General features: G+C 40.4%; 1 protein-coding gene across 4 annotated transcripts in view; it reads left to right on the top strand.

Annotated features, from left to right (window-relative positions):
* Positions 1-860: 860 nt before the first annotated feature.
* The window catches only part of FGF10 (fibroblast growth factor 10), a 64,582-nt gene continuing 49,372 nt past the window's right edge, over positions 861-16,070 (top strand). Inside the window, exons 1-3 of one of the 4 annotated variants that reach the window (XM_054810888.1) lie at positions 861-1,111; positions 1,499-1,573; positions 1,670-2,234. In XM_054810888.1, the coding sequence (XP_054666863.1) occupies positions 1,898-2,234 (337 nt within the window). In that variant the 5' untranslated portion in view covers positions 861-1,111; positions 1,499-1,573; positions 1,670-1,897. Of the gene's footprint in view, positions 1,574-1,669; positions 2,235-16,070 lie in introns of all 4 variants that reach the window. The other 3 variants (XM_054810887.1, XM_054810884.1, XM_054810886.1) reach the window with 3 other exon arrangements.

Raw genomic sequence — 16,070 nt, 5'->3', positions numbered from 1 at the left:
CTGTTAATTATTGGGAAAGTTGACAGTTCAGTGACGGGCTAGAAATATGAATCTGTCATAACATTCAGTATGTGAAATGACAAATCCATTAGGAGAGATGGAATCAAAGGAAAAACCAACAACATATGCCCCTCCAGGAAAATAATAGCTTGAAAAATCACTTTAAAATAGCCTTGAAAATGGAAAAATTGTTTCTTTCTGGCAAAGAAAACTGCATTAAACAAAAAAAAGGCAAAATATTCAGACATTTTATGGGGAAACCTTTGCAATCCAAATAAAGCCCATTTTGTTTTGAAGTCAGACGTGTGATTCAGTAAATGACTCATGTTAGCAATTAGAAAATGGTCATTTAGGGCCCTGATTTCTTTTGAGACAAGGAGGGTGAGGGTGGGGAAAGAGACACAATAAATCTTGAGAGGCTTAAAAGGAAGAGCAGGCTAAAGTGTGAACTTTTTATTTCAGCAACGGAAGCGAGAAATCAGTGATTCATTAAAGGAGGGAGAAAGACCTCCATGGAAGCTGGCAAAGAAGAAGGAAAAGGAGCTAATTATTTCTCTTCCCTTTTTACTCTCTCTGACCAGTTTATAATCTGCTTTTCCAGGGTCTGCCTGTAGTATACACTTCTTTCCAACCTCTCCACCCAACCCCTCCTCCAGCTGGGGGGAGGGGGAGATCTAGCAGGCAACAAGCTCCAGGTGGCTTTCTCAAGCACTTCACTGCCAAAAAAATAAAATAAAATCCTCCGCTAGAAAACAAGTTTCTTTGGGGAGGGAGGGAGCGAGGCGGGGGGGGGGGGGTGAGGGGGGGAGGAAAGCCTCCCTAGAGGGGATTGGTTCAGCCTGGAAGACAGGGAAATTAGTAAAGCATGAGTCTCCAAGCCATGCTGGTGGCCGGCGCTCCGAGAAGAACGCTTTAGGAGCAATTAGCAGCGAGCCGAAGGCGGTGGCGGCGGCTGCCGCTGCAGCTCGGGAGGAAGCGAGGGCAGCTCCCGAGGCTCCCTCCGCGGCAGGCACCGCTCGCTCCAGCTGCAAAAGGGTTTCAGATGTCCCACCGCTGCTTGACCCACTGCAAATAAGGGTTGACCACCAGAGGCACATCCCACCTCTGACTTGTAATCGCTGACATTTAGGCTACAGCTTCCAACCTGTTTACAACCAAAGGGGGAGGGAAAGGAAGGGAAGGGAGTGAGACAAATTGGGATTTTTCCCTCTCTCTTTCTGGATTTTTAATACTGTTCTGGAGAATTCAAAGCAAAACAAAGAAACTGCCTCCTCTGGGGTTGTCAGTGAGAAAGGACGAGTTGTGCAACTGGTTTGGGATTTGCAAAAAGGCAAGGGGGTGGGGATCAGAAGAAGGTGCAAAGCCACAAAGTGTGAGTGCGTGTGTGTGTGTGTGTAAAGGGGTATGTGTGAAAAATCCCTTCCAGCACCCCTTTCCGCTGGTTGTTATTTATTTTTTGTTGTTGTTGTTGTTCACTTTGCTGTCATCTATTTTTCAGACCTTTCTGCATCTAAGATGGTGAAGAAAGGAGTGAGGAAGAGAACAAAATAACTACTGTGAAGTCTCAAAGCAGGTTGGGGAGTGTGTGTGTATGGGGAGGGGGGGTGGGGTGGGGAAAAGAAAAAGGAAAGAGGATTAACCACAGCAACCCCCCCAAAAAACCCAACAGCTTTTTTTTTCTGAGGGAGGACTCGAAGGATTAAAAGGCAGCAACTTCTGAGGCGATTTGTCCCCTGAGTTATGGATGTTGGTGCACTTACTTCAGGCCAGATCACAGCTCAGAGGGATCTAACCAGAAGCAGCAACCACCGGCTCTCCACTTGCCTTTTACCAGGTTTTACCCTTCCAGTATGTTTCATTTGATAAGACATTTTCCAGCGCCCAGAGTTTCAGTACAATGTGCAAATGGATACTGACAAATGGTGCCTCAGCCTTTTCCCACCTGCCTTGTTGCTGCTTGCTGCTGCTCTTCTTGGTGTCTTCTGTGCCTGTCACCTGCCATGACCTCGGCCAGGACATGCTGTCCCCGGAGGCCGCCAACTCTTCTTCTTCATCATCCTCCTCCTTCCCCTCGTCCTTCTCCTCTCCTTCCAGTGCGGGGAGACACGTGCGGAGCTACAATCACCTCCAAGGAGACGTGCGCAAGAGGAAGCTCTACTCTTACAACAAGTACTTTCTCAAGATCGAGAAGAACGGCAAGGTCAGCGGCACCAAGAAGGAGAACTGCCCCTTCAGTAAGTACCGCTCTGCCGCCGCGCTGCGCCCCCTGAGCGGCCCGGCCGCGGCAGCCCCGGCCCCGGCGCGCCCGAACCCCCTCGCCGCGGAGGGATGGGGAAGGTGACGCCTCGGCGCAGAGGGTGCGCGGGGCAGAGGCGGGGTGGGCTCCTCCGGCTCCCCGCCAGCCCCGTATCTGCAAATCTCTCCAGTTACATTTGTTTTGCAAATGGCTTCGCCGAGCACAGTTTGTTTCTTTGCTTGGCAGAAGAGCAAATTAGAAAGATTTGTAAGGATGTGGCGCGGAGTGTGTGGGGGCATTGTCTCCCGAATCTGAAAATCATTATCCCCTGTCGTTAAAGTGCCTTGACGAGAACTCTATATTGAAACAATGCACCGATTTCCCCCGCGCACACACATGCTCTTCTCCCCGCGCCGCACAAGAGCTGTCTGCTCCTCGCTCCCTCCTCCCCGAGCCTGGAACGTGGCGGGGGGGGGGTTGCTCTCTGTCGTGGGGGTGCCCAGCGGGCGCTGGGAGCCGGTGCGCGGCCGCGCAGCCGCCCGCGGTGAGGCGATGCTGGTGCCTTGGCGTGCGCGCTGCGCCGCTCCCGGGCTGCAGCGCCGCTATACCGCTACTCGCTCCATTGTAAACATCTGGGGCTGGGTTCGCACAGACCTCACACGCATTTCATTGTCACTTTTTTTTTTTTAAGAAATTATTTCAAAGTAAAAGTCATATAGCTGTTTCCATGGCTGTAGTTTCAAGCTTTTCTGTAGTACTAATTAGGCTTTTAGTAATAGCATGCTTCTGGTAATGTATTTTTGGCTGTCAGTGCTAGAAATATAACCTTTATTCGGTTTTCCTGCCTGTGCAATCTCAAATTGAAGTAACTGTAGTAAATCACAATATATTGCATTGTAACTCTTAAGTGACTGCATCCCACTATAGGAGCATGCTGAGAAAGTAAGTTCTGTTAGGCAACTGTTAGAGGAAACTCTCTGACTTGCTTCACTGGTAGAGAACCACATTTTGGTTCTTGGATTGTTTTACATAAATCCAGATAAACCTGGGGATAAATCTTCTGTTAAGTTAAAACAACCTAAAGTGACTTAACTAGATCCCTTGTTAGCTAATGTGTAAAGTATGGAGTACTTCAGCAAGTTGCTATTCTGTATGACAGAGATTACTGTTAATTCAGCTGTACTTCTATTAAATACCTATAACAGGCTTATAAACAGGGAGGAGAGGGCTGCTGTATCATATGCCACTACATTACTTGCTCCACCTTGCAACTTCAGATTTTATCATGCACTTGATGTTTGCAAAAGCTTCAGATGTCTATGCAGCTGAATCTTACCACCTCCCTTTCTACTTCATAGAGAGCCAAATTCTTGAATATGATGAAGGCTTCGCTTCCATGAATTTGTGTGGTATCAAGTCCTAGTAATGTATTTCTTAGATTACTTTTGTTTGTGGAGAAGGACAGCATCATTCTCTTAAAATGGGATTCTGAAAGCTTTGTGTGCATCTCTGAGACCACCAGCTGTTCTGTGTAGAACATTGCTGTTGAAAAGGCTATAAGGAGCTCAGTCTGACAACACCCTACTCAGAGAAGTAACTACTCATCTCAGCAGTCCCACTTAGCCAGCAGAACTGTTCAGTGAGTAAAGTTGCACACATGCATGAGCTTCTTGCCAAGAAGAGGTAGAATAGACTGAAGTATACATATACATCTTCTTACTCCTTCAGTCTGCATGCAGGAACAATCCCCTGTAACTATAGGGTGTGATTCTTTTTTTTCTAGTTCTCCAGGCAGTGCATCAGAAAGAGAATTGGCGTTGCTGGTGATGTCATGGTTATTGTCACATCTGCAGAATATCTACTGAAAAAAGAGGAGAATGTTTGTTCCATATAAAAGCAAATCAATGCCTTTATTATACATAACTGTATACTGTCCCTCAAGTTTATGTGCAGTGAAGAAAGGAGTCCCATCAACTTAAAACTTGCAACTTGCTAACTGCACTTACATCACAAAATCAGAGCTAGTGTACAACATCTTTAAATACCAAACAATTAGGATCTTGCTAGCAAAAGATAAGTCAGAGTTGTATGTTCTTCTTTAATAGTCACTATAAGTTGTAGTGTGAAATTGTGTTTTCTGTAAAAGTACATATTCTAAGACCATTTAAGTGCATAAAGAGTTAGCCAGCCAGCCCACTAAATTGTAGCCTGTTTAAGATTAAAGTCTATTTAATCTCTAGTATAAGTTCCTCTTTCAAAACCACACTTTCCTAAACAAATAATAGTGACTATTGACACACAAGACTTTGAAATATTCTAATTTGGGGCTTAATTTTCCTTTTCTCATATGCTAATGTTTAAAATCCATTTATGCTGCAGTAAAGCCTTATCTGTAGGGCTGTAACATCATGATATGCTGTGTAATTAGACAACAGCTTTCATGGCTGGCTGCCAGTTAAGCACTGTCAAGTAAGAAGAACAGTTGGAGAAAGTCAGAATAAACATTCAGAATTTACTCTCAAGCCTTTAAATGGCTCAAGCAGCATTCATAGATTTGCTCTATAAATATTGTGTAGAGTGTGCTAAATTAAAGTTTACTCTGGCAGATGTTTTGCAACTTGATTGCTTAAAATTATTCCATCAGCCTTTCTGTACCTATAGGGTAATAGCAACAGAGGTGGCTTCTGACTCCTCTGTCAGGAGGCTGGGGGAATTTGCAGTATTTGGCATAGCTGGAGTGTGTCTCTTACTAGACAAAGTAGGATACTTTTTAGGTTTTGTTTTATTCTTCCTTACATCTGGAAGTTTGTCCTCAAAATGCAACCACTAGCTCGACTCATGGCACCACAGCTGTGAAGTCCCTTGCCCCTGCTCTTGATAGAGCCATTTGCACGTATGAATAAGGAGAGCTGTACTGCCTTCTGGTGACTCAAGTACTTTTTGAGAGAGAAACAAAACCAAAAAGCCTCCAAAGAGCAATTACAAAAGCTTTCACTATAACTTGAGATCTGGGGTGAACAAAAGAAGCTTAAGGCGTATATACAAATGGAGAGAGAACTGGACATGTGCAGATTCTGACTTGCACCCAGAAAGCTTTCTTGATGATGGAGAAACTCTTTGGGTTTAATGGATGGCATGCATCAGGCTATATGATATGTGATAAGCTGGTTCAGGAAAACTTGAACATATGTTCGAGTGTTATACTATTTCCAATTGACCTTTAAGGCAACTGTTAATAGTGCTATGAAGCACACAGACTTCAAATTTACAGGGCAGATCTTAGTAACTGAAGAATGGCAACACAATACGCAATGCTTAATTAGCAGCAGCTAACCTGCAGTCCATGCAGGGAGTTCTGCCTGAGCAAAGATTGCAGGGTCAGGCCATTATTTAGGTACGTGTTTAGGGAGCGGGGTCTGTGTCATTGAGCCCGGATTTTAGTGGGAAGAATTGCTGGAGCGATTCCTGCGGGCTTTGGACCAAGCAGTGCTATGCAAAACCTACGGTAGATGGCGGCACAGCCACTGTCTGGTGTCACCTCTGCTCGAAGTAGGTGGACAAGAAGGGGCTGGATCCTCAGCTGTATGAGCTAATTTAGCTCAAGCAAACCTAAAAGGGCTTACACCAGCTGAGAGGATATTAACTGGCCTTCTAAGCATCCAAAATGGATTAATCCAAATAGTGCAAAGGCACTGCAATTGCAGAGTAAGAGTGTTCACTGGGGGAGCTAGCCTGAAATAATTAGCTTCTTTTCATGAGCTAACCTATTCCAGGTTTTTCCTCTGAATATATGGTTGTCTTTTATACATAACCTTAGGATCTGCTGAAGTTCCTTGTAGTCCTTGGTTTTGCTTTAGTTAGTGTGGGCTCAGATTAGCAACATAGTGACTAATAGCCAGAAAATTTTGAGCCTCATTCTGTTGCCCAAAAGATTGTAAACAACCATTCTAATTGCTAGAAATGCTGAACATTGCTATTGAGGCTTTTAAGTGTGTGCATATATACATGACATATTTGTACTATATATTGGGTTATATACCTAAAAATAGCATTAAATGTGTTTTGATTAAGTATACTTAGTTTGATACTCATATTTTTTATTAAATCTCAGGTGTAATAAAATCATAAAGCTTGATAGGTACCTTAACCTCAACGGTAAAGCTCAAACCAGATTAGAATACTTGGTAATATACTTTCTTTTGCTACTGAACATTTTTTAAGCTAGCTGGGATTATCAGCTCCTCATGAGCTGGTGTTTGTAAATTAATGTGAGAACTTTTCTGTTTTTCTGACAACTGATTAGTAGGCATATGTGTTTTGTTGTTTTACTCTCTCTAGAGATCTGGTTTATTTTTTTCCAATCAAAAAGACTTAAAATGGGAAATAATACTGGTTTAGTGAAATAGTTTGAAAACTAGATTCTTTAATATTAATGTATAAGTTCCTATGGAGATGATTTCTCACTTTAAGTCTTCTTTTTTTTCCTTCTCTGTAGAACTCGGTTACATAATTTATAACCAGCAGTATACAACCTTAGCCACTTAGGATTTATGAATGTGGAAAGAATTGTACTATTTAACATCTACATGACACTCTCCTGTTACCCTTACTGCCTTGTGGACCCTCCATGCTGATACTGTAGCCCTGTCATAAATCTGTTCAGAACATACAGTTGTAAGAAGTCTTTTTGTCTTCATAAATCTAACTTATAGCCACTTGCAAAAAAAAAAGGGGGGGGGGGCAATTGGAAGTTTGTTGTTCTTAAAACTTCAGAAGAAAGAAACCTTGGGGCTTGTAGGCTTATAGATGCCATGCTGCTGTTTTAATGGCAAGGTTCTCAGGTAGTGGCTCAGTCAAAGCTTCTCTTGAAGATGGCGTTAGCTGAGTGAGCACTATAGAATGTGCTTACACTTCTGAAACATCTTGGATGCATTCACTCATAGGCTAAGATCCTCTGTTTTGAAATAAGGCATTTTAAGATGACTTTCAGATGTCTTTGAGCTGTGTGTGTGAATAGGGGTCTTTTCACTTCAAATGGAAGTCAGATCAGATCCTGCAATAGGGGAGTTTTAATTTATTCCACAGAGTCTTTCATTTTGGAAAAGGAAAAACCCTTCTATGAGCTAATCTTGTTAACCTGTGTGTGTGTCTTAAACTAAAAATAGCAGGTACCAGTACGAACATAGGGCAACATCTCCTGTCATGGTGGATTCCTGGCTTTTCTTCTGAGCAAGTAATATAATTGTGCAATAAAGGTTCTAAACAGGAAAAGACCACATCTTTGTAAACAATACTGTATTTTTATCCTTAAGATTAACATTAGAGATGATAGAAATAGTGTCAGCAAAGCAGAGAAATTATTTGGTCAACTTGGGATTTGTTATAATACTCCCTTCATGACCTGTTTTTGTTTTTCTCAGTTTTCTGAAGAGCTTTCTGAATCAAGCTCTTAACAGTCCCTTCTTCCCCAAAATAGCACCAAATTGAAATTTCAGTTTGCACATTTTGAACACTTGCTACCATTGATTACAGTCATTGTAAGACACTGAACTACCTTATCCTAATATTCTGAGGTTTATCATCTAATGACCTCTGCCACTTTGAACAGCACAATAGTTTGAATGTTGATCAACATTCAAACTACCAACATCAGCTTGATAGGACTGCATGGAAAAGTAACCTTTGCTTGCTTTGGGCTATGAAAACCAAATTATCAGATCAGAAATGGAGGATGCATTTAGTTAACATTAGCACAGGCATGTTTCTCAGTCGGTACTTACCAAACAAATTCTCCTTCTTTTGTTTCAATAACTTATTTTGATGCAGTATTTTACTATCTTGCAGCCTTGCATTGCTCAGATGCTTTGAACACAGAAAAGTAGTCAATGGTACTTGCAACCATTAGTTCTGTTAACAAGACAGATCCTTTCCTAGGTGTATTAATTGCTTCTGTTTCCAGTGCCAATTGGTTGTAAAACATCTCTGTTAGTTACACCATAGTAAAAAGGAGACAGGAAACCCTGTTACATGAAGTTTTGAAAAGTCAGCCTGGGAAAACACTCTGTGTTTATGAAGAAAATTAAAATCTTCAAGGGTAGGAGTGAGGAGGAAGTGGCTTAATCTTTAATCACTGAATCGATATTAAAACTGAATTCATTAGCTGAGCAGATTATTAAAAGTGATTGTGCTACTTCATGAGTACAGTGCAACAAATGGAAGTTGCAGGGGAAAGAAATGGTTACAAGTGAGCCAGGTCACACGTTAAATAATGGCTTTAAAGGCACTCTTTGCTTTTAAATTAGGTCACTTGTGTTCTTTCTTTGAACATTCAGTTCTAATTGCAACAGTAAATCAAAGAATACACTCAAAGTAGATTCCCATGTAAGGTGGACAACTGGTCAGTGCCTTTTTACTGCTACTAACACGTGCATCCAATTACTGGGTTGATATACTCACAGTGTCAGCTGTAAAGCATTCCCCGATTTTATAGTTAGCCTAAAGAATTACTAGCCTGTCCCCTTTCACATTTACCTCTAAATAATCTGTCAGTAGTGTATATCTTCTACAGTTAAAGAGGAATTTTCACACACATCGAAGCTGACTTTTTCAAGAAAAAGGAAATGGTGAAACTACACCAAAAAGTTTCATTCCTTTTCACCCTCCCCCCTTCCATAATTTCTGGTGTTGTGCAAGAGAGGAAAAGGCTACAGATACCAGAAACATGAATGCTCACGAATTTTATATGAAAACAAAGATCAGATCTTTCATAAACCTTGATTTAGTAAAGCAATATGATGCCTACTCCTTTCATGGTGGAAAACATATGTGAAGGACAATACACTTGGTTTTTGCAGTTCCTGACTCCTCTTCCTACCAGGGGAACAGAGGTGAAAATGTGAGGCCCGAGTTGCCTAGTTGCTCTTCTTTCTTCTGCCACTAATATTACAGGTTCAAACATTGCATAGAAATAAAGGAAATAAAAGTTTTCTTTCAGGTTCCTGATGCACAGCTGTGCAGCTGTCGTCAGTGTGTGTGGGAGTTGGGAGGGAATGCTGAAGCATTTTTGGAAGCATTCAGGATGTTGTTTAATTGGAATTAAGGCATGGTGCTAAGTGGAGGCTGAGTATAAATCAATGATATCGTGCCCGCATTAGAGGAAGGGAAGTATGATGAGTGCCAGAGCAACCCTAGAAGGATGACAAGAAAGAAATAGGGGCAGCATGTGTCATGAGTGGGAGAGAAGTGGGGAGAGGGGGAGCATGGCTTACCCTTTTTGGCAGCTGTGAACCGTCTGTGATGTTGAATTGTCCTGTCTCATCTCGCTGCATCATCAGTTTGCTCACAGCCTGAACCTATGAAGCCATTAATGTGCCTGTTGAATTTGTCTAAAAGTGTATAATCGGCATGGAGATATAAACTCTTCCCACTTGCAATTTCATTGTGTCTTCTCTGACCCTATTCTATAGATACTAGATACTATTTGGTGCACGCTCTGGGATTCTCTTCTTCATCTTACCCTCTTCAAGAGGATTAATAACCTGCTTTATTCCTAATGTCAAAGTCAGTATGGACTACTTGCAAGCAAACTTGCCCTTGGAAGTTATAAGCTATTGAGAGGAGCCACAAGCAAACTGTGTTAAAGAAGAAAAAAGTTGAGGTTTTGTTTGGTTGGTTTTTTCTTCAATTTTTCACTATGCTAGTACTATCCAGTACATTTGTTATGAGAAACATACACCTGAAGGACATCAAGATATCCTAAACTTCTAAGTGTTTTAATCTTTTGAGGGTAGAATAGGGTATTTTTATGACTGATAAGTTTAGTGTTATCAAGTATGTCATATTTTGTAAGCTTATCTTTAAGATTTGAAGTAGTTACATAGTTACAAGTTCATATATTCAGTAACTGTTTGTTACTACAGTGAGCAAGGGAATATATGCTGTAGAATAGGATACCGGATGACTGCATTTAATATGAAGTGGACTTTATAAGACTACAGTTTTAGTGCATTCTTTTCATATGTTTTTATGACATTTTAGGAGATGATAAGGCTCTTGATGTTCATTGAAACAGTCTCTCAACTTCAACAGAACAAAATTTGATCCCTGTGTATTTCCCAGATACTTATTTTTTCCCCTATGGTTTTCATGGAAGTAAACAGTAAAAGTGTAAACCATGTTGATCTGGAAGTACCTCTCTCATCCACATGAAGTATCTTAGTACCTGTGGCACCATTCCCTTGGAGGTAAGGAAGCTAATGAAAACCTTCCCCTGAACTGTAACCTTAGCTGACTAGACTCTGTCCTTCTCCCCTGTCTCGGGGGAAGCACAGCAGCGCACATGGCCCGTGTTCTGATGACAGGAAGCCTTTCCTTTGTCAAAACACTAATGCTAATAACTGCAATACAGAAATTGTGTGCTTGCTGAGAATCTGTAACCGCAAAATTAATGGTAACATGAAAAAAAAGCGGCAGAGTCTAGAGCTAGCCATGTGAGCTGAGCTGTGGCCACTTTTTGTTACTCTGCTTCAAGGTCTAGGCCTGGTTGCTCAGCTGGCTCTTCAGATGCTGAAATGATAACCTCCTCCCTTACAAGATACCTGTGTGGTTTTGGTGCTACCCGTAACGGGTAGCTGGGTCAGCAGTAGGTAGTGTGGCCATAGGCACTACTGTGTCTAAACTGGAACAGAAAGTAAGTATGAGCTGAATTGCACTGAGTGTTCTGAGGTACAACTGCCAGACATCCAAACCAATGCAAGCTCTTTAAATTATCGCTTTACCTGCTTCTGACAGAAACAGCTTGGAAAGTAATATGTAAGAAATGGAATGAAATTATGATTGCTTCAACTTCTTACAGGTGAAGATGCTGGGTGAAGGCACATGTGCAAGTACACCAATTATTACAAACAATAACATTTGTTGTTATGTCTGTTAGCTTTTATTCACAGATCAGCATCACTTCTGCTTCCAAACACCCATGAGCACACACAAGCAATGACTCACTTCTTAGGGCAATGCAAGTTTACACTACTTAAGCAGCTAAAACAAAATTTACTAAGGTTAGCACTAGGAGGTGCAAATTATGCCCTTTCTGAGGTGCAGAAGTGGATTCAATTCAAGCAGTTTTGCTGCTTCACTTGGGTTTTGCTTTATGGGCAGCCCTAGTCCTAGACCAAAGAAGATGGAGGGAGATGCTGAGATCATGCAGACTGGCAATTCTATTCATCCTGGCAATGATGATGTTTCCTGTTGCCAACGTACAGTGGGAGGTACTGCAGGGCAGAGGGACGGTACTAACAAAAATCTCTCTTTGAAGAGAAATGGATCATTTCCCTCACAGTTTCATGTGTCCAAATAACTTGAGGAGTGGTAACTGGAACCCAGTCTCTACATCCCATGGCATTTAGACTATGTAACAGCTATATATTACTTAGTTATTCCTTGGTACTTCCTTTTCTCATATGGCATAAATCAGTCAAGAACAGTGCTGATTGCTTCAAAGCTGGTGACAGTTGTGTACTAAGGAACTACAAGACCGAACACACTGACGTTGCTAAAATATTTTAAGATCACTGTATGGAAGACATAGAAAGATTACTATTAGTAAATGCAGTGTGTAGAATACCTTGCTATATGGCTTTGGATGAGGAAATGCATTTCAGCTGGATGATAAACCTCACAGAACAGCTACTCGGTCAAGGTTGCAACTAAATTGGTTGGGAAAGAAAAGGTCCAATGTGAGTTTTCTTTGTAGAAGAGTTTGTGGTTTTCTTGAACTTTAGAAAGATTCTTAATGACTATGATGGACTTTTTTTTTTTTATCAAAACAAGACTGAAACGCATTAAGGCTGGAATAATGGTGTAGGATTGTAGGAAACTAAAGGCTTATGTCCTTCACCATGTGCTATGAAGATACCCTGGGCATAAAGGAAGTTGAGGGACTCTTCTGAGTACTCTGTGCTCCTCCTGCTGATGGTCAAGCAACACAGAGGAGGAATCTGCTTAAAGGGACAGGGAGGAAGACTGAACAATTTGGCACGAGGATAGTCTCTGGGAACTAAACTTTGAGTATAGGAAGTGCCATAAAGTGTTAGGTATTATGAAATATCAGGTCCTATATATGTTTGTTATCCATTGTACCCCAAAATTTATAAATACATGTGACTCTAATCTCTCTTTGGTTCTTTGCTGCTTATAAAATGAGGATAGTAATACTTCCTACATAAGCAAGGGTGTTATGAAAACAAATTATTTGTGAAACACACCAGTGATGAGTGCCAGGAAAAAAAAGCCCACCCGGAGGGTAATCATTCTCTTTTTACAGAAAGGTTTGGATATAAGGAATAGCAAGGGCAGTTTTGTCCTCTTATAGAACAGGAAAGAGTGGGCTACTTCTCAACTCTAGGAGACATAGGTGTTTGTTTTTTGACTAGAAAAAAGCCTCAAGATTCCCCAGAAAAAAAATTATAGCCTCTCTTGCAAGCACTGTGTCAAGATTACTCAAGAAATTTTTTGCATAGCATAATACAGAAGTTAATGGCAAAATAGCTCCTAACCAAACAGCATGGGCGTTGGCGCAAATTTGATCTGTCCTTCTGTCAAGCTGAGCTCTAGATCTGGTTGTGCTGCATGAACACTATAGCCATGAGAGATGTCAAAATTTATTTTGCTTTGCTGCATGAACATTATAGTCACAAGAGATGTCAAAATTTATTTTGCTTTAAAGGTATGAGCATTAGGATGTTTCAACTCAAAGATTTATATAATTTCCCTGATTAAACATTTAAAATATAGTTGCAATTTCAGTCTCTTCCATTTACTGTCAGGCCTGTCAGTCAAAGAAATTTGAGCATGATGTCCACCTAATACTTATTGTATTTAGCCCTATTATATATTTTTGGGACTGCCTTAATTTCCCTGAAATGTTGTCTATTTTGGAGTTAAGCTACTGGAATTATTTGTTTGTTTTTTATATCTTTTCCTATCATTTTATTATTGATACTTTGCCTTCAGTGTCACGGACATTATTCTTTCATTTAATCTATTACAGTTACTTTTACATGTCACAACTTCTGTTTGAAATGACAGCCATCCAAGTTAAAGTCTTTTCAACTTTAGTGAAAACACATATAATAAGGCTAACACTTGGCTCATGTGGTATTAATCTGGTCTCTTGGTCATTCCTTCTGTGTCTCCTGCTGCAGTCTGCTCTCAAAAAGACATATCTGCAGCTGGGGAATACATAAGATTAACTTCCGCCTCTCTGTGGCTTCTTGCCTCAGACCACACACCAAATAATTCCTCAAAGCATTATCCAGATTTGCTCAAAATTCACCATGCTTGCTTTATTCCTTCAGTTCTGCCACACATGCATTTGTAGACTCTGCTTGCAGCTGATTCTGCTTATGAAACAGGAAACATTTTGCAAAGATGAGGATTTGGAGACCAACACTATTTTAAAATATCTATAATAATTTTTCTGTGGAACTCTTCCCTTTTTGGTTTTGCTGATTTTATAAATGTACACAGTAGATCATACAGGTCAGCAAGATGCAGCCTTTTTGTTTTCAGCTGTACTCAGGGCATAACAAAGACTGATGTAGCTTTTCAGTACAGACTGAATTATAGTAAGTCCCATGTCCAAAATGAAATTAAAACAAAACAAAGAAAAACCCACCAAAAAACCCAAAACCACAGTGCTTAGATGCAGGAAGATCTTTAGTGCTGTCTGAACTATTAAACTCATTAATGCTACAAAAATATTGCCACTGTGTGGATGGAGCAAGTGTTAGTCAGCTCTCTTATCTAAGGATCTCCAAACCTTAATCACAGTTTAAAATACTTAAAAAGGGAGCCACAGATGTGAGGAGTATGACTACCTGTGCTCGCACACCAATGCAGACTCAAGAAGTATCTGTAATGATGAGCAGGAAAACCAGTACGTAAAAAGATCTAACTGCTTTCCGTTACCTTGTGCTTAATACAAGACGTTATACCCAAGGTTACCAGACACTTCTCGTTTAGTCCGTGATGGGGATGGGAACGTAACTTTGGTGTTTGAGTAAACTTCAGTCTGGCATTTTCTAATACTTGTATTGTTGTTTTTTCAACTAAATATTTTTTCATGGTAGTTTCATAATCTTTCTGCTTTTCACAATAGTCAGTCATAAATATATATATGAGCTCTTTATTTACAGATGTGTTTTGTGCACCAAGCTATAGAAGTTCTACATGCAAAACTCCTGTTACACACTCACAGACATACTGATAATAGAAAAGTAGATTGCATGATGATGCAACTAATCTACTGCATAAGATGACATTTCCAAAGAATCTGTAAGGGCCCTAACTGAAGAGCACACTTACATTTTCAGGTAATCCATGTGCAACCATTGCCCTGAACACCTCTGAGTGCTCACTCTATCAACTTTATGATATAAAAGCTCTCATGATGTGAAACATCTTGCGAATAGGTAGAAATCTGTGTCATTACTGCACTATTTGGACACATTAGATTAATGTCCTAAGGAGGACCATAGCATATGCTTTACTTTGCAAAGGATGACAAATGTTGGAGACTTCTAGATATCTAATAATAATTTCAGAGTTTGGTCAGTTAAAGAGTTAAAGAACTTATCTCATTCTTCTGTTCCAATAAATACCTTGCTAATGAATCCTAGTTAACATAACCTTGTAGCAGAGTTTTGAGCTGTTACCTTTTTTTTTTTTTTGCATTCCTCATCCAAATGGTAGATTTGTTTTCTGATTTTGAAGGAGAGCTGATACTCACAAGTCATATGTCACAAGCCACTAAAAGTGTCAAAATCTTACAGCAGGCCCTTGGTGGCTTGTTAATCTTTCCTTCCCCCCCCCCCCCCTTTTTAAAGGAAGCAGACTAATTCACTTAAATATAATGAGACCCATGCTTGCCATAGCCTACTTTTTAAACAGTGTCAGCCCAAGTAAGATCTGTCTTATTTCTTCACCTCCTATTCTTGGCTCCAACAATTAAACACAAAGCTGAAAAATACAGGGGTTTATGGCAGAGATATTTCATATGTCAAATGAGAAATGGAGGCTGCCATTTTCATAACAGAAGAATATACAAGTGTTAGAGCAGGGAAGTTTTTCTTTTCCTTTGTGCCTGCCCCCCCCACCTTCTAAATTATCATCAGCAACACAAAAAGATAAACCTCTGTATTAAATAGGGAAACCAGATGTATGTTTAACCTCTTGCCCTCACTTTTCTAATTGGCTTCCATTAGGAACAAAAAGTTAAAATATCTCTGAACAAAAATAACTGATGTAGTAAGGTGAACTTTTCAACTGGATAAGAACAGGTCTTTAGAAAAAGACAGTATTGCAGAGTCCTGTGTTAGGCCAACAGACCATTTTACTCTAGTGATACATCTATACTTGAAAAATTAACTCCATGTTTATTTTTGATAAGTAGTGACAGAAAATTTGTTGAGTTGCAGCAAAAATGAAAATAACTAGTTAAAATTCTCATGTGTTGAAGAAAAACTAGAAATACCATACTACAGGTAGATCTTAGGTTTGCTATTCAGAGTTAGACTTTTTCATCTCTACAGACAACCAAATCTTGTAATACAGCTGTGTTACTTTCCCCTTCTTAAGAGCCAGGGACTGAGGTGGAGAGTTTAAAGACCAGGATTTTCTCTTTTACTTTTGTTCAAGCTTATTCCATCATAAAACCCTGGACTGATGATTCTAGTCTGTTCCTTATTTTGTGTTCATGATACAAAGGAGGATACTTGTGTTATTAATGGCAAAGGTAATTGAAGGGTAAAGTGTAATACAGTTTATTATGTATAGC

Source organism: Grus americana, chromosome Z, assembly GCF_028858705.1.
Source record: "Grus americana isolate bGruAme1 chromosome Z, bGruAme1.mat, whole genome shotgun sequence".
NCBI lineage: Eukaryota > Metazoa > Chordata > Aves > Gruiformes > Gruidae > Grus > Grus americana.
This window is presented reverse-complemented; position numbering and strand designations above follow the sequence as displayed.